This window comes from Leptosomus discolor, chromosome 5, assembly GCF_034619465.1.
Source record: "Leptosomus discolor isolate bLepDis1 chromosome 5, bLepDis1.hap2, whole genome shotgun sequence".
Classification (NCBI taxonomy): domain Eukaryota; kingdom Metazoa; phylum Chordata; class Aves; order Leptosomiformes; family Leptosomidae; genus Leptosomus; species Leptosomus discolor.
This window is the reverse complement of record NC_141395.1, coordinates 18,560,680-18,578,878: the sequence shown is the minus strand read 5'-3', so window position 1 is coordinate 18,578,878 and position 18,199 is coordinate 18,560,680. Positions and strand designations below refer to the sequence as shown.

The 18,199-nt window shown below is 46.3% G+C and overlaps 1 protein-coding gene across 1 annotated transcript in view; it reads right to left on the bottom strand.

Annotated features, from left to right (window-relative positions):
• The window catches only part of LOC104350735 (unconventional myosin-X-like), a 77,988-nt gene extending 62,089 nt beyond the window's left edge, over nt 1–15,899 (bottom strand). The window contains exons 1-5 of the mRNA XM_086465548.1: nt 15,807–15,899; nt 10,026–10,184; nt 5,634–5,821; nt 5,256–5,390; nt 476–600 (exon numbers count right to left, since the gene is read on the bottom strand). Coding sequence (XP_086321674.1) covers nt 476–600; nt 5,256–5,390; nt 5,634–5,821; nt 10,026–10,136 — 559 coding nt within the window. The 5' untranslated portion in view covers nt 10,137–10,184; nt 15,807–15,899. The remainder of the gene's footprint in view (nt 1–475; nt 601–5,255; nt 5,391–5,633; nt 5,822–10,025; nt 10,185–15,806) is intronic.
• Between the last annotated feature and the right edge of the window lie 2,300 nt (nt 15,900–18,199).

The following is an 18,199-nucleotide window of genomic DNA, read 5'->3' as shown; positions in this document are numbered from 1 at the left end:
TTCCAAGGTCCACTGGAGATGGGCAGCCCAAAACAGGGAGTCCTAATTGGCTCTCTAAATTCCTGTTCTCCTATGCATCCAAATACTGTGCAGAATATATTGATCCTTAGCTTGTCTCACTTCTCTACATTGGCAGAGCTAATATAAGGGAACAATCCTCTGGGAAAAACAGGATGCAATCAACATGCGGAATCTTCCTAGGCAGCAAATTTAGTGATTCAAGTATCAAGTGTTGCACTTGCCAAAGTGAAAAGTCAAACTACGTCCTTACCTAATGTAGTACCTAGACAAAAGGTTTACAGAGTAGGGTGCTGCAGAGCCACAAAACAAACGTTTCTTCCTTCCAAGTTCCCCATTTGCCCACAGTTATAAACTGGCTTTGAGAAACTGTGATGAGGGATTTCCGGACCCACACTGAGTACCTCCTCATCTTCACTCACTCCATCCATTTCTGGTCCACTGAAGAAAAGGATACAATCAGTTACTCGGCCTCCCTGGATGTGTCCATGGTGAGAGAAGTGCAGCTGGATGAACTTGCCAAAGCGGCTGGAGTTGTTGTTATAAACTGTCTTGGCATTTCCAAAGGCTTCCAGAATGGGGCTGTAGAAACAAGGCAATGAAGGTATGATTGGTGACGGGATTCCACTAGAACAAGGCGTGTGCCCAGCCTTTTGCCATGTGCACAGCGTGCACTGCCATGTGAGATTAACTTGTTAGAGCACCAGACTGGACAAGCAGGAAGAGCTCAAGGGCAAGGAAGGATGGCAAGAGCAATTTAACATGCTGCTAGACAAATTTTAAACCTTTGGGACTGGAGGTAATTAAATCAGTCCCCAGTCAGTATGGGCAGCTGGTGTTCACACCGTCGAGGGCATTCCCCACCAACGTGGTTCAGGAAATGAAAGGTGGCAAGACCCAGCCAGCTTGTCTGCTTAACACAGCAGCATCCCATGAAATGGGCTTCTATTTTTTTTCACGATTTTCAGAAGCATCAGACATAGAGGGCAAACACTCTGTAGCTTTAAACCACATCCTCTTTGTTTCTGCTTCTACCTTTGAAAGAGGAGACAGTAGAAGCCATCTCTTAAAGTTACAGGAAAACATTTTCAAAGTAACAGACAAAGATAGTACTAAACTGATTTGTTTGGTACTGAAATTCGATTCCGAAACACACAAGCCCTTGTTACTTCAATCTTGCCCAGGCTGATACAAGCCACGTGGTTTCCAAGAAGAGGGACTACACATATACTGTAGATCTGAAAACTTTATTCTAAGAGAGTCACACCATCCACTTCAGGAAAAAAAATGGTGCAAGAAAAGCTATCACCAGACTTCAGACAGATGACAAATTGAAGAGTTTTGTCTCCTGGTCACCCTCCTGTCTTCAGGAGGTTCACGCAACATGGAAAATGGTGAGTTAAAGTGCAGCTTGGTTCCTGCTCCACAGAAAAGTGCAAGGGAAAAGCCTAAACCATTCAAACTGACATGCTGAATCCAGGATTAAAATATTCATTTTTGCAATTTAGCCAATTCTAAAATAATCTGAAGGCCTGACAAGCAAGAAGTCACGCAGATGTTACAAGAACATCCTGTATGCGGTCATGTTTAGTTTTAAAACATACATAGTTTTTAACAAAAGTTATTGCCGTTATTACCCTGAGATACTGGCTTTTCAAACATCTCCATCGATCTACTGTGCAGTTCCACTGGAGAGAGGGGCAGATACAGGATCATTCACAAGTTAATAATTACAACATGACAAATAATCACAACTACAGATACCACTGGAGTTTGCTGAAAGCTTCAGGCCTTGCAAGTGTTAGCTAAGTGAGAGCTGTGGTTGTGGGAAAGGCCCAACAACCTTCAGGAAACTCCAGGTAGTATTTTCCTAATTTATCTCTTGAAAATATCACTTTACGGAAACAAAAGGATAGCAATTAAATTGTTCTGTTATAATGCACTACAACCATAGAAATCCCAGTCATAGAAATCTGTGTGCACAGATGAGGAGGTAAATTCCTTGCCCTGGAGAATGTGAACTCCAAGACCCACGCCTCTGAAACAAGTATGTAAATAAGGACATTGCACAGCAATATCCCACTAAGCACACCAACGCCATGAATCAACAAAAATTAATGGGGACGACCAGAAAAAGGGAGGACAGGGTTATGTTATATGACCACCACAGTTGCAGTGAGAGTGCAGTAACCAGCCAGCCAATCTTTATGGCTCTAAATCATGTTAAATTAGATAAGCAAAGCACAAGGAAATATCTTTATAGTTTAGTTTGGCAATGGGTGCATGCACATGAGCATGGAATTCTTGCAGGGATGGGGGAGGAAATAGGCACGTGGGTGTCCGAAGCTGGCGGCAGCTGCAAGGCAGAGGGGTGGGTGAGCAGATACAGCCAGGAACGAGGGCAGGCGTCCGGGCCAAGCAAAGTGCCCGCGCCAGCAGGCACATCGCAACGTGGCATTTGATGCAGCAGTGAACTGTGCAAGGCAGAGCGGCGCATCGGGAAGGTGATGCTGGCTGCTCAGCTGGATGTGGGCAGGATGTGTTGCAGGACTTAAAAGGATGGGAACCAGTTTTAGCAGGGCAGCAGAAAGTGAAGCCTGGATTTCAGAAAGATGCTGCAACATATGCAGCTCCAGGATTCAGATGCATGGCTGAAGACAAAAAAGAATATTTGAAGATTAGAGGGATGAATAACAGGAAAGGTGGCTATGCTGTCAGCAGTGGCACCGAACACAGAGAAGGGAGCTTCAGAGTGAAGCAAGCAAGAAAAAAGCTGAGAGGAAAGTTAGCAGAATTTTTACTGGACTGATGGATATTTTCAAGAAGGAAAACAGACCAAATCAACAGTGCCAAGGGAGTTTTCAGAGCCTGATTTCTGAGAAACATGCCAAGCATGAATGTTACAACACACAAGCAAATGATAGAAAGCTGATGTAACGTTTTGTTTATAATGCTGTCTGAAATGGAGAAAGAATCCAGCATTGTTCCTGGGTATGTGCTGGGGTGCAAGGATGAAAATCCACCATAAGCTAACCCAAGGAGGGCCACTGGCAGAGCAAGTGAAGCTGAACTGCAAACATATGAGGCAGACTCGTTAGGAGTGGCAGCAGCTTCTGGCTCTGGGCCAGGTCTTCAGCTTCTCTTCTTTAGGGAAAGGTGACAAGTTCTCTTGCACTCGCATTGCAATAGCTCACGTAGCTCCAGAGACGTACAGAAAACAGGCTGCAAGCTCTTACCCCCACAGCTTACCTCACAGCTGTGGGATCTTGCAAACTCAGGAATCACCTGCCTACCATCCTAAGCTTTCTGGATCACAGTCAAGTTACCACTTAATCACTAAGCAGGCTTGAGCCTTCTAAGCTGCTTGCCTTAAAGCAGATTTTGCAGATCTTGAGTCGTGACTGTATCACACTTAAGAACTTTCTCCAATTTGCCAATGTCCCTGGTAAAATCTGCGCACCTGCAAAGGATAAGTCATCCAAAAATAGTCTCTTGAGCACAGGTCCAAAGGCAGCAACCCTTCTGCTCAGTGCTGCTCTTCTTATAAGGATCCTAAAAACTGCAATGCTCTTGCAGCTGCCACGTTAGACACTGCATGTGTGTTTGGGTTTTTTTCATCACAGTTACTAGTAACTTTTCTGTGTCACCATCTTCCAGGAAACATTCCTTCTCTCTCCTATCTGGGCCCTGAAATATGCCACTTGCATGAGAGTCACTTTTACACAGACGGTTCAAAGGATTCCAGTTAATTATGCAACTAGATCCTGTTGCAGACATCTGATTTACTCCTCTGGAGATGTCTGCAACTATCACAGGCTCAAACTGGGGCCAACCTGCAGCCTCACCCTTGACAGTGCTAAACTGCAAGACGCTCAGCAAGGTCCTCCAGCCACAGGCAAGACAGTCTTGTGTTTGGAAATTTTTGTTTACTTTAATTTATTAAATAGAATTCAAGTGTTAAGAAAAAGGAGGAGATGAACAATACAACAGATACTTAAGTAAAAAACTTTCCTCCCTCTTCCCAAGGCTTACCTGAAAGCCAAACACCTATTGTCCTCCTTTTATTAGCCTCAGCTTCCATTTTTACCTCAGGTTACGACCAGTCTCTCGCAACTCCCCCCACAAGGCAGCAGGCAGCACGGGCGGCTGGGCTAACACACATAACTCACTTTTTCTGTTGCTCTTTGATTTCTTGTTTGCTCTGCTACTCTTTGCCTGTATTCTTCAGCTGCACTTTGCTTCTTCAGGTTTTCCTGACCCTTTTTTCCTTGGTGTCCCCGTTCCAGCATGGGTCACCAGTGGGCAATGATCCCTCATGGGTGTCCTGTCCTGACATGGGTCCACGGTCCCTCAGGGGTGTCAGGACCTCCTTCAGCATGAAGCAACCTCCACAGAGTGCATCTCTATCCCCTCATGGCTGCTGGTTTCTTTCCTGAACACATTTGATCTGGGCGCCATGTACTTCCCTACCTGCCTGACGCCTTGGCAAGGTTTTGGTGGCTGGTGGTTATTCCCTGGTGCCAGCTCCAGCCGAGACCAGCTCTGACCAGCCCAGGGCCTCCTCACTCATGCCCCTTACAGCTCCCATGAAGTTTCTCGGTGGAATCACCTGCCTGGACAGCAGGAGAGCTGCAAGGTGGCCCACAGGACCTCTAAGGGCAAGACAAACCAGCGGCCTGAAACAGAGGCTGAGGGAGAGTGGGGGTTAAAGGAGGAGACTAGGAGTCAGAGTGTGACGGAGACTCGCTGTGAGCGCAGTCACAACCAAGAGCTGTGGGAGAGGGGGACGACCTAGGACAGCCAGGGAGGCATGTAACCCAGCCACTGCCACGAGAGATGTAGAGCTGGAAAGAGGGACAGCGCAGTGATGTGCAGGTGAGATCAAGGGTGCAGCTGGGCAGGCACAGGGGATGAGTTACTGAAGGATGGAGAAATCCCAGCCTTGGCTAAAGCATTAATTCTCTGGCTGCCACGTGCACCCTGCACTGCTATTGGAAAGAAGCCTAATTCATCCACGGGCAGCTGGAAAAGCAGCCAGCGTGAGGTGTCCCAGTGAGACCATGGCCTCTGCGTTTCACTGACATGACACCATTCCGCTGCGTGGTCCTCACTGCCCACGTTTGGCTCCATCCACGGCCCGGCTGCCCAGAAGGCCATGCCCCTGCCAAAGGCAGGCTGCCCAGCAGGCCGATGTCTGCAGGGTACAGGATCCCGCACACCCGTGAGGGTGACCATACCTGCTTTCCAGGATGGCTTCTTCCACGTGAGTACTCTTCTCAGATGGGGAGGCCCCGAGGGAGGTCTGGCTCATGGCTGACAGAAATTTCAGCAGCAACTTGGTGCTCTCAGTCTTTCCAGCTCCACTTTCTCCACTATTAAGAAAAAACATACATTTCATTCACAAATCCAGGACAGACAGAGCTAATGACCTTCCCACCCATGGCAGAGAAGTGATCTCCAGGAATAAACATGTGGCATCTCCACTGTGACAAGCAGGGATCAGGCAAAGGGTAGGGAAGATGGAGTGGATATTTAGGCAGATGTCATTGCAAACAGAGCAGCAGGAGCAAGGCATGTAATGCAGTCAGGAAGTAGCTGGTTTTCCCATTTCTAACCTTATCAGAACACACTGGCTGTCATGACGCTTCCACAAGCAGCAGTAGCACTCGTTAGCAGTGGCGAAGATATGGGGAGGCAGCTCACCCAGGCGGTGCTGTCTGTACAGGTCTATGGCATCCACACTGTACAGACCAGGGATGGGTTTGTAGGGATTTACTGATGCCAAGATGGAACCAATGTTTGTCTAGGGTGAGAAAACAAAACACAGCAAGGAAATAAAGCTCCTGAAAAAAAAAAAAAAAAATCACGACAAACCCAGACCCTGAAATAACTCGTGGTGAAGGAAGAAAGCCTAAATAAGGAAGCTGGGCTTCAGCAGAGAGCTCCCCAATTTGGCAAAGAATGTACAAACCCCAGTGCAGGGGCTGCACAACTGGGTATGGATGGGGCAGTTTGAATTTTGCTGCTTTACAATAAAAAGTTCTTAGTCTGTTGTCTTTGCTAAATTAAGCTTACACAATTTAAAAACATGAAGACATCTTCATACCCAGCTACCTTGCACTGCACTTGAACCCAAAAAGCAGAGCCAGGAGTGTCAGGAGATACCTTCAATGTGCCTATCCACAGTCTTAAGTTGAGGGAGCTTGGCAGGTTTCAAGTACCTCCTGAATAAAGAGGGACACAGAGACACACACACACGTATGTGTGAAGAGCCGCTGAAGCATATCATTTTTCTTCTGCTGAAAAATGCTTTTTGAAGCAGCTTAAATCATTTGGTAAGCCAAATCAAAATTGACAGCTGATGAACCTCAGGATTTCAAGTCAAAACATTTCAAGTCAAAGCATATCTACATTTTCTAAAGATTTTATTTTGAAAATATTGATTTTGAAAATCTCATAGGTCAAGAAGAAAGTTAATAAAAGCCTAATATTGAATTTCAAACATATTCTTTTTTGAAGTCAGAAGGAAATTAATTTTGGTTTTTGGGGCATGACTTTTTCGGTTCAGCCAACCATCTCAAATCCAGTTATCCTCAGAGCTGCAGTTCAGAGCAATGGTGCCACCTCTCTCCTAACAATGGCTTTGTAATATGGTCAACATCCAGCTTAAGTCCTGCTGATGGTGCAGTGGCCTCCTTCACACAGACATCTTGGGCTGCGCTACTCCAGGAATACCCATTCTCAGCAGGGGTGACAGAAATTGCTGCAGTAGGCGCCAAGCTTTGTGGCCAGGGACAACACCTAGGATTATTTCCAAACCACAAACTACGAGTCACAACATACATATACAAGGATTTGCAGGCATCCATCAGGGAAGCTGTAAACAAAACACTTGGTGACAAGACAGACACATGCTTTGTCCCTGCCAAATGAATTCTCGGGCCATACTGCAATGCCAAGCTCTGAAGCCAGAAGCCAGACTGGTAAGATGCTGTAGTCACCAAAATATTTAAGACTCATTTATTAAAGCAGCAGTCAGAGATGATCAGGGGGAAAAAACCCATCAACTAGGTCTAATGCATTATCAGTATGAACAGGCTAGCATGTCCTCTGGACCTTTGTGGGCAGAAATATAATTCACTGGTGATTAAAGCAACAAGCAAGCAGATGATCTTTGGCAACAAAGGTGGGAGGAAATAGGACAGCATTGAGAGAGGAAACACGGATCAGGAAAAAGCGCTGTACAATCAGTTAAGCAACAGACATTGTCCAGAGACTACAAGACAGATGTCCATCCTAACACTTCTCCAGACCTTCACAGCATTTTTTCCTCTCAGATGTTTCATTTTGCATTGCCCACTCTAGTTTCAGCTCTCCCAAGGAACAGAGCTCCCACTGCAGTCCTTTCCAGAACTTCTTCCACTACAGCCATCCCTTTCAAAGGTGTTTCCAGGAAGCTTCTCCATCTCCCAGCTGCAGTCCCTTATAGACAATTACTATCCACAGTTTTTAATAGCAGTAGCATTTGTGCATCAACCATGTACATACCAGTCACTCTATTAGCAAGGGGTGATCATCCCCAGAGAACTCTGGAGAGCAGGACAAGCCATGTGTGGCATATCTGCTTCTCAAGATAATAGATCCTACTTGGGTGGTTAGGCATGGCTGAGCTAGGGACAGCACAAAATGTGGCAGTACAGCCCCTGGCTCATTTGGACATCACTCATTATCTTGGGTCTACTTTTATTAAGGGATACAGGAATGAAGGGGAAGATGCACTCCTAAAAGCTGCAGGCTGTTGCGGTGCTCATATCATTTCCGTAAACAGTTTGGTAGAGCTTGAACAGTATTTATTTGAAAAAACAAAGGTATTGCTGAGATTGTCAGCATTCCTGTAGCACATTAATTATGGGTACCACACCAATCTAAATATACTGCTACCTACACTCCCTGACCAGAAAGGATCCCCTTTAGGAGCTCTTGGTAGGATGCCTCCGGGCATACAGCTCAGAACAGCACTGCCCTTTTTCACAGCAGTTCTCCACATTCTCAGTTTTCCATCCTCTCCTTAATTATTTTTATTATTATTTATTTATTATTCTTTTTAATACTAGTTACCAGTATTCCAGGCTACCCATTCCTTCAGGTGAATTTGTTTTCCAGAAAATGATTATATTTCTCACTTGTTTCTGATCTCTCTGATTTCCTTCCAAATATTTTTAGCCCTGACTGATAGGCATAACTCCTCTCAGTATAGCTTCATCTGCAACCTTAGCCTAGTATGTGCTATCTGTGGAGACCATTCAGGATGATATTAAATGAACTCAAACCCTTTAACATTTATGGTATTCACAGATCTCACACAGATCACTGCCAGTCATTAGGTGGCACTACAGCTGACATTCTCAATTTCTGCTTAACTGAAAACTATATGCAGCTGGGCTATGGCAAAAACTAATAGTTAGTGATATGTAATATTAATGTCTGCACTGCAGAAATGCAAAACAGCATTTGCACGGTTTGGTGGCCTCCGGGCCAGACAGCACAACCACATACGCAGATACAGCCCCACTCAAGAAGGGGCTTACAATCCTTCACTGAGGGGTTCTTCCAAGTGCTGAGCATGTTACAGAAGTTGGGCCCCTCCATAAATCTCCAAAAAATTCAGATCTGAGGTGCACTATGCACAGGCAAAAAAACGACACCATATTTAAACTTCAACATGTTTACACATGGATGGAGAAGCCACAGAACTAATGCTGAATGGGAGAATGACATATCAGAGCTAGAGGAAAGGCTTAAGGAGATACAGCTGCTGTGACACTGTCACAGCGCCAGTGTTGTGGCATTTTTGGTGCAAGGCACAGACTGAAAAGGGAGACAATCCTGCCTCACATTTCAAAGTGTGAGGAAGAGGAAATGGGAGGAATATACCCAAATGGGCAAAGAGCTGCACAAACACATAGCACATGTCAAACACAGGTCAGGAAGCGTAGCAAGGACAAGGGCCAGCAAAAGGGGGTTTGCACGTGGGTATTGCCACAGGGTCACAAGGCTGTGTTGACAGACAACAGGCAAGAGGGCCTACAGCAACAAGAAAGAGAATTTGCAGTCTCCTCTGCATCCCAGTACAGGAGGTGGTTCAGAAATGGGGTCACTTTATTGATCATTTCCTGGAATACAGGTGCATATGGTTTGGTTGCCTTGGTAACAAGTTGCTATGCAACACAGATAGAGATTTACATTTTTCCTGTCATAATCTGAAAAACTCTGGGTGCACATAGCATGGACAAGCAAGGTAAGAGTAAAGCAACGTGAGGCAGTCTGTAATACATCCTTCTCGTCGTCTTCAAGTCTCAGGAGAGCACGCTGACATCCCAGCACTCGAGGGATGCCTTGTCCCAGGTGTGCTTTCCCTCACAAGTCCCTTTCCTGACACTTGCCTCCTTCCTGAGGGCCCAAGAGAGAAATCAGGAGATGCTTGGGGTATTCATCTGTGCAAGGACAGCAGAGCAACTCAAGAAAAAGGCACAACTGCATGTAAAAACAGAATTAGGCAACAGGTTTTCTTTCCTAGTTTTGTTGAGCAGTAGCTTTGTCTGTCCAGATCAGGAAGGACACTCAGCCACAACCTCTGTACACTGCACTTTCCAGTCTGCTTGGCCGTATAAACCTCTGAACAGCAATAATGGGGAATCTGGGGAACGCTTGTAAAACAGGGGTGTCCACAGAGGATACAGAGCTGCACAACTACCACAAAGCCCAGAGGTGAACATTCATGTTTTGGAAGTTCTTCTATAGATGCAAAGAGGCAGGCTCCTGTGGTAGTGATAGGCTCTCACAGGGCTGATGGAGCTGGCAAGGCAGAAAAAGCCCTCCATTTCTATCCCCGTGAAACAATGGTCAGAAAACAACGTTAAAATCAGCATTTCACATGTGAAGTGGCAGCCCCGAAGCTAAACAAAAATCATTAGCCAAGAGGGACATGGCCCAGCTTGAGCACTTACATAGATGTTACCCTGTTGGTAGCGCTGGTGCAGGTTAAGCAGGATGGCAGCTTCATGCAGATCTCCCAGCATGGACATGTCTTCTACCCCATCAACGCTGGTCTGGTGCATTGGCAAGACCTTTCCTCTGGAAAGGGAGGCCTTGGGGCACTGGAATACCTGGCAGAAGGAGAAGGACAAATAAGCTCATGACACCCAGGCACATGGTCTGATTTCCTGCCAGAAACATGCCCCTTTCCACAGCTTCATACTTCAGCACTGGAAAAGGAAATGAATAAGGCACAGGTCTGCTCCCTATTTTTATAGTCATTCTTCCGTTCCTGTTCTGACCAATTTGAGCGCTCTGGCCAGAAACCATACAGGACACTCCCTTCTTTTGCTACAGAGTCAATTTCTCATCTTCACTACTGACAGGGCCAGATCAATGCAAGGTTACCTGATTTGTACCAAAATCCCCTTAGCAGGAGCACTGCAGCAGCCTCCAGCTGCCCTAGGCTGGACAGGTATGACACCCTGCACTCACGACTGTGAATAATGATGGCAGCTGCTCCCAAGAGACTAGGAACAGTCTTTCACAAAAACATAGGTGGGATCACGTCTCTGACTGTGGGGAGGTTGAGGCAAAGCTTATTTGCATTCCAAGTTTGGCCCCGCACTCTCCATACAAGCAGCCAGAGAGTGTCTGGCAGAAGTTGTCATGTCAAGACCAAAGGACAGCAAAGCAGATAAGAAGCCAAATAAAGTAGTGACATCCTGTGTGCATGCTGGCAAGTATGTATATGATGCAGCTTTCAAAGTGTTTGTACAGTGACAAGTATTAACTTCTACCACTGCTCTGGGAAGTACCCACTTCTCTCTCCTCTTGACTCAATTGTTGCATCCTTCTTCCTGATAGATCCTCCTCCTCCTTGATAACCCACTCATCAGCTATCAGGTCATCTTCTTCACCCCCTTTCAACACAGCTGAGATTATGTGACTGTTCCCCTCCACCATAGCCACGTCCCAGCCCTCCTTTCCTCCTCCTCAAGCACGATGCTGGCATTTCACAAAAGTTATTTCAGTTGCTACCCACTCTTGGATTCAACCATGTTACATCTCCCACCCAGCAACCCAAGCTGTGCTAGATGTTAAGACCCAAGACAGACTTCATCCAGGCAGCCCAGAGAAGCAAATTGGCCCGCAGTAACCCTTCCAAAGAAACCTGAGCTTTCCCTTCCCTTCTGAGGTTCTGGTCTCTACCTCATTTCCATCCCTGCTTGTCAGCCCTCCCAGGTGCCAGCAAGAAACTGTCAGACTCCACAGAGAACAAACCATAATCTATAGCATTGATCTAACTGGTTTCTCCTGACTGCCTTCTTGGAGTCCTCAGGCTGCCGTAACTGCTCGGGAGAGGCCAGCCACGCAGCTGCAGGCTGAAGACAGAATGAGGTCACCCTGCCCCCTCCAGCGAGCCACCCTTGCGAGTCCCTTGCAGGGCGCTCACTGCAGCAGCGCATTGCAGGTGCCCAGCGAGCACCCCTTCCTAGCTGTGAGCCTGCACCCTTGCCAGTGTGGCAACAGAATAACCTGGCACAGGATGCCTCTATGAGACCCCCACGATGCCTGATAAAGCCTGCACAATCAGAACAGCAGCTCTGTTCCTGGAGGGAGCTGGGGAAGAGAAGCAGGCTCATTTCCCTAGATGTGTTTGCCCCAGGTCTGCCCAGTCACACCTAAAGTGACAAGGACTCTGTCTCTTCCACTGGGAGACTGCCTCACAGCTCAATTTTCTCGCCAGCCAGGAGGCTTTCAAAAATATATAGTTCATGTTCATGAACAGTGTAGAACGAAGCCCACTCCAGCACACAGGCTCTCTCCAGGTTTCTCTGGTTGTCTCTGCACCACTTCAGCACTTGGGTATCAGAGGTATGACTCTGCCAGCAGCAGGACCCCCACTCTGCAGGCATGGCCCAAAACACCCAACACATCCTCTTTTTTTTTTTTTTGTTCTCTTCAGAGCAGATGCTGCAGGCACTTCCACAAGAGAACTGAGGGAGCAGAAAGGGAGAACAGGACCACTAAATTCAGGGAAAGGTACAAGCTGCAGAGGCACAACATGAACCGGACTCCACCAGGAGCAAAACCACTAACAGCACTTTCAAACCATGAGGCAGAAAAGTACCCTGGCACTCTCTTCTCTGCTGACTTGGACAAATTTTGGAAGATGACAAGTCCAAAATGGTATGGCGTGATCTTTCCTTACATCTGCCTGGCACTTACTCATTTACCACTGCATTGTCAGCGCTTGTGGCCATTTGGGCCAGAAGAGAAACATTAAGAAAACATCTAGGGAAAAAGCTGAGTGGACAAGTGTCCCAAAAGGTACCAGGCAGTCAGCAGCACCTGTGCCAGGAGGCTGCTATGCGCGAAAAATAACTGTGTGATGGGTCAGAGTTTGTTCACTTGCTCTTGCAGACAACACAGGAGAAAATGAAACCATGAAGAGCAACAGGGACCCTAAATACACAAGTAAATGATTAGTTGGGATCAGAAAATCACCTGTCAAACCTGTCTTGAGCCACCTGATTTGGGTTATTCAGTCAACCCTCTCTAAAATACCCTGGTCCAAGATCCTCAAAGAGTTAAGCAGGTGCTCCAGCAGGACTGCAACAGAGATGGATTAGGAGCATTTGCTCTGGTACGCTCTGGACAAAAATACAACACAAGGTGAAACATAGTCCCTGGAAGAGCAGTCCAATGCCACACTGACACCCTAGTCAAGGCCAAGATGTCACCTGTCTGTCCCTGAGGCTGGGGAGGTTCACCAAATACCATTGCCCATCACCTAGCAGCTCACCCTTCCTCAGGCAGAGGCTGGGGTCTCTGGCTTTGGGAGGTGAGGTCTCTGTGCCTCTGAAGGCACTTGTGGCATTCAGGAGAGGTTTCGGGCCTTCCCTGGCACTGGGAGAAAGTTGACTTTTAACCTGTCCTCTGCCCTTCCAGTCTCTGTATCACCGACAGGCTGCAGGGATCATCCAGGCTCCTGCAGACAGACATGTGGTGGTATTTTGTTCCCAAGACTGTGTCGAAGGGGCTTTCCTCAAGGAGCTCTGAGGTTTGAGACATAAACATGCCCCAGAGATGATGACCGTTCACCCTTAGAGCTTGCAAGGTGCTGCACTGATCCAGGCCAGCCAGGTCCTTTCCCACCTACAGCCACACCAGTAAAGAGGCTCTTGTTACCCCACTGCTCACTTTTGCACCCCTCCAGCAATCTGCCAGGAGAGCAGTTTGAAGGAACATACTCCCCATCATCCTGCAGGTAACGGAAGCCAGGCTGGCTCCAGCAGCTTGCACTGCTGAGCTGAATATGATGGCTGATTTTGCCTGAAGCAAGTGAGAACACAGACAAACTGATCTCTCAGCAGAGCTGCCTCCAGAACATCCCTTTTCCAACAAGTTAATACTTAAACAGAAAGTTATAGGTGTTAATAAGAAGATGTTTACTATTTGGGAAGAAAACCCATCAGCTTTCAGTATAACTACAAACAGGCCATCAAATACCACACAGGCACCTCACAACACAGCCAAAGATTTCTACTTTCTCCCCAGTGATAAACTGATTTTGTCTCAGATTTAACCCATGGTCAGAACAAAATGACCAGGACTCTCTCCAAGCCCCTGCAATAGTCAGGAATAAAGCAAAGCCTGGCCAACAGACAAGACAGAACGAGAACTGCCAACCCTGCTCACCAGGCTGAGCAAAGGAGAAACGATTCCTTCTCAACCTCAAATCCATCCATTAATGCAACCCTGAGCACATGAACAAAGCTCCCACCTAGCATCTAAGTTACATTATCCACGACGCATTCGGCTGGTCTGCCTGGACTATGGTTTCCAATCTTGTGTTTCGTAAGCACCGGCTCCTCCCTTCCTCCCAGGAAGCCACATTTCTGATGGATTTGTTGCTTGAGGTGTTTTTAAGGAAGTGAAAACAAATGGCAAAAGCTCTGAAGCATGACTGGATTTCATACCTCAGAGCCGCAAGAGCTGCAGGAATGCTGGGCCACAGCAAACATGAGGACACAAGATTTAGGGATCCTAAAATCAGAGAGAGAGATCAACTGCCCCATCCAACCCAAAGTAAAGTGAAGATGTTTTCATCTGGATTTTCACCTGAGGTAGGACAGACAGTCCCTCCTACAGTTATGAAGCAATGAAGGTAGCAGGCAAGGGAATCACATAGGACAGCTATTGTGGAAGGCACTGAATAAAGAAAGCCCTTTAATGATCGCCATGTGCTTTTTCTGCATAAGCCATAAAGCACATGCTCCTTCAGCCTAGTGGGTCCTTCTTTCATGGAAGAAAAAGCCCAAATCAGCGGGTTTTTTTAGACCTGTGATTCCACCCAGCACATTTTCTAGCATGAACACAGGCTGGCAGCGGGTGCACCCACTCAGCTGGCTCTATGGTGGCGTTCCTGGTGTCCTTTCAGAGGTGTCAGGTGGCTTCTGAGGATTTTCCAAGGCCACGGCAGCGTATCAGAAGAGACAGGAGCAAGCCTGGGAGAGTCACAGAAGTACTCACCATTTGTTGACCTCCCGCAGGGTGCTGCATTACCTGTGATGAATGCCCCTGTGACCTCTTTAAATGACTTAGTGACTATGCAGCCCTCCCAAAACGAGGCAACTCCTCAAGAAAGAATTTCAGAGACTAGAGTAACCAGATGGAGAACCTATGTGTCTGCTAGGTGAGTTTCTGACTCTGAGAAAGAAATCAGGCTCTTTAAAAAGGAATGATGATTTGAAATCTAGCCCTTTCAAAGCAAGAGTGAAAAATATGACAGTCCTACCGTGACTCTACACAAGCTGGAGTCCTAAACACCCTTTCCCGCTGTGCCCTCCTTTGTTTGCCAGGTAAGAGGCTGAAAAAAACCCGTCCAATTTTCTCTAACAAAGAAGCTGCCTGCAGAGCACTGTTCACCAAAACAGCTGAGCAGACCTAATCGCTCACTGCTGGAGGCCACAGTCCTGCCCCTTTCCCCATCCTCCTCCCAGCCCAAGCACCAGTTTGACTCACCAAGAATCTCAGTGAAGGCAGTGAATAGTTTTCCCAGGGTTAGGGAGCCAACCTGACTCACTGAGGACTTGGATGATCCCCAGAGGTCCCTTCCTGCCAATATGACTCCACAAGCACTGCAGCAGGCACGCCAGGCAAACACAAGGAGCACAGGGCTGGAAACAGGGCAGGAAAGAGACTTGTTTCAACTGCTGGCAGCGAGCTCTGCTCTCAGAGGAGCTCAGCTGCTGTGTTGAACTGTCCTATGCATAGCTGCTGACTGACATGGGGAGCTACTTCTACCGGCCCTTGACCCACAGGGCTGATGGCAAAAGCTGCTGAAGCAGACAGTGGGGAGCACAACAGCCCTTACAGCAGCACAGCTTGCAAGAAGCGCATCCTGGCAGAAACGGCTGCTTAGTTGGTGGAGCTGCCTCCTTCCTAGGAGCATTTTGCCAATATAATGGTTTTGCTAGGCTGTTAACACAACTCCTTCAAAGACGACACAAAAAAAACCAAGCAGAGTGAAGTGGGCAGACAAGTGAACAGAAGAAAGAGAAAAATATTCTCTTTTTTACCTTTGTTAGACCTTTGGCATAGTTTGTAACAGGGCTGGGTCACTTTTCAGACAGAATTGCAGCATTTCAACCTATACGTTTCCTTTTAACACAAAGGTCATGCAAGACCAAGAAGTCCATCTTGCAACTTGGCACAGGCTACAGCCTCATGTGAACTTCACTTACCGTGCCATAATCTGAGGTGAAGAGGACATTTCCATCGGTACATGAGCCAATAGTGCATGGCTGCAGCTGGTCCTGCTCCCGCAGCCATACCCTGGCACCCTGCAAAAACCAGAAGACCTCCCGTTAGAACTGGAACCTGCAAAATCAGCACATGGGGTGTATGTTACATGTAAACACCCAAGGAAAGCTGGGGGAAGCTGCGGTACTCAGAGGCTACTTCCAAGCTACAGCTACTTAAAATTTTTAAGCAAGTCCTACTTACATTTTCAGAGAAACTGGTTTTGATTTTTTTAATGTAACATGAGAGAAGGAAAAAGCAGTTTTAATGAGCTTCATACAGAAACCAACGTAAGGGAACATCGATTTTTATAGAAAGAGTCATGGAAAGATACAAACACACAGGATAGTGTCTTCGACTGTCTAAATATTTTTCAAACTTAGACTAGCCAGTCATTAAAAGTCATGCTATAATAATAATAGAAAATGTAAATAAAGCATGTTTACAATACCATACACCCACACATCATTGTAGTGGAAATGCTTCCAGAAATCATCAGCAACAGCTAAGCAGACTTCACAGAGCTTTGTTTGCCTCTCTTGCAAGATTTTCCTTTGGTAAATGACAGGACTTGAGTGTTTCTCTGATGTATGTATACATACACTGATGTATATATGATGGCCCTGATGTATACATAGTTTCACACACACTACATCTTCTTAAATTGCTCAGCGTCTCTCAAGACAAGCCTGAGCACAAAGGCAGATTTCTGTTAACACATACGCAGGGATCTGCAGGGCAAGCAGACCTCATACCTCACCTACCAAAAAAGTGCAGGGGAAATCAGTTTGCTGCATCGGCCTCTTCTGCCCTGCCTGACTGTGGGACAGGGAAAGAGCAGGAACACAAAGACAAAACAGGGAGAGCGTGACCTGCAGTTACGCAGAACTAGGCATAACATCACAGCACATTTCAGTTATTGCAAACTAATCTGTACCATGTCTTCCCATAGAAATCACATAAACTCTGCTTAGATAAGTATTGAGAAAAAACCAAAGTGCTGAATGGTTGAGTAATGCTAAGGCCATCCTGCTTTTCATCGATTCACAGACCTACTTTCTTCCTAATTTGTTTTCTGCCCCTGAGTTATTGATTACAAAAGCCCTTCCTATCTTCTTAAACCCATCAGCACCATTAGCTCTTCGCTTATAGGCTTATTATGTTTGAAGAGATACAATAGTATTTCTATATTACATTATACATTATATAGAATCTATATACATTATATAGAATGTGGAACACTAATTCTATTTTTAATGATTTATTTTAGTTTAGGTGGATTTTTTTAAACTACTTTAGTCACTTTAAACAGTTTATTATCCTGGATTTTCCTTATTGTAGAAGATACATCTATTGGCCAACATCCAGTCCTCCCAATAAAGGAACTGGTTTTAATGACATTAAAAAAGGCCTACATAATTCTAGCTTTGCTGCTGTGATCTGCTTTAGAGTTTCCACAGCAGGCAGATTAATTTCTCCTCACCAAGTGAACAAAAAGCACCAGTGCATCTGATCAGTACCTAAACACAAGGATGGTTTGCAAAGATCACCCGCATGGCCAGTGAGCAACAGCAACAGAAAGAAAAGTTTTCCTGTGCTACAGATTCAAGTTTCAAGATCCCAGAGAGCTGGTAAGCAATGCAGTGAATACACATTTTGAGGAACTATATAGAGGTCTTCCTTACATCCTCTTACGTTTTCTGAAACTCTTGATGCTTGAGACAAAGTGTCCTGAGGCATCTGGGCAAGACATTGCTGTTGAGAAATCATTCCTTTCCCAAATTACATTCTGACTATTCCGCATAAACATATGAACAGCAACATGAGTTAGTAGAAGATCTTTATGCTATTTTCACCAAAGGCTCTTACTACCACCACGGTACCAAGAGCAAAGAGCCAGAAAACAGCAAAGTTGTGCCTGGAGTTCCCAACAGTGGGATGAAAGAAAACCTTTTCTAATACGCTTATCGTAAAGACTCATTCCCAACAGTGCACTTCAATGCCTTCAGACACCAGTAACCCAAGAGCACATAGATGAGAGCCTGAAGGCAAGCGCAGTTTAATTAGGAGCCAGGCCTCCACCCTCCCACACACACTGCACCCCGATGCCTTCGCACACACACAAGCAGACACACACACCAGCATTAGGAGTGTGCCATGCTCACAGAACCCTACATGGTCTGTCCCCACAGACCAGAGGGGTCCGGGTTACACACGCTTTCCACTCCCTGAGCTCGGAAATTAGTTTGGAGATAGAGGCAGTTGATAACACACAAGAGACACTCCACAGGCATGAACGCTGTTGTTTATTAGGTACCATTCAGAGGGAAAAAGA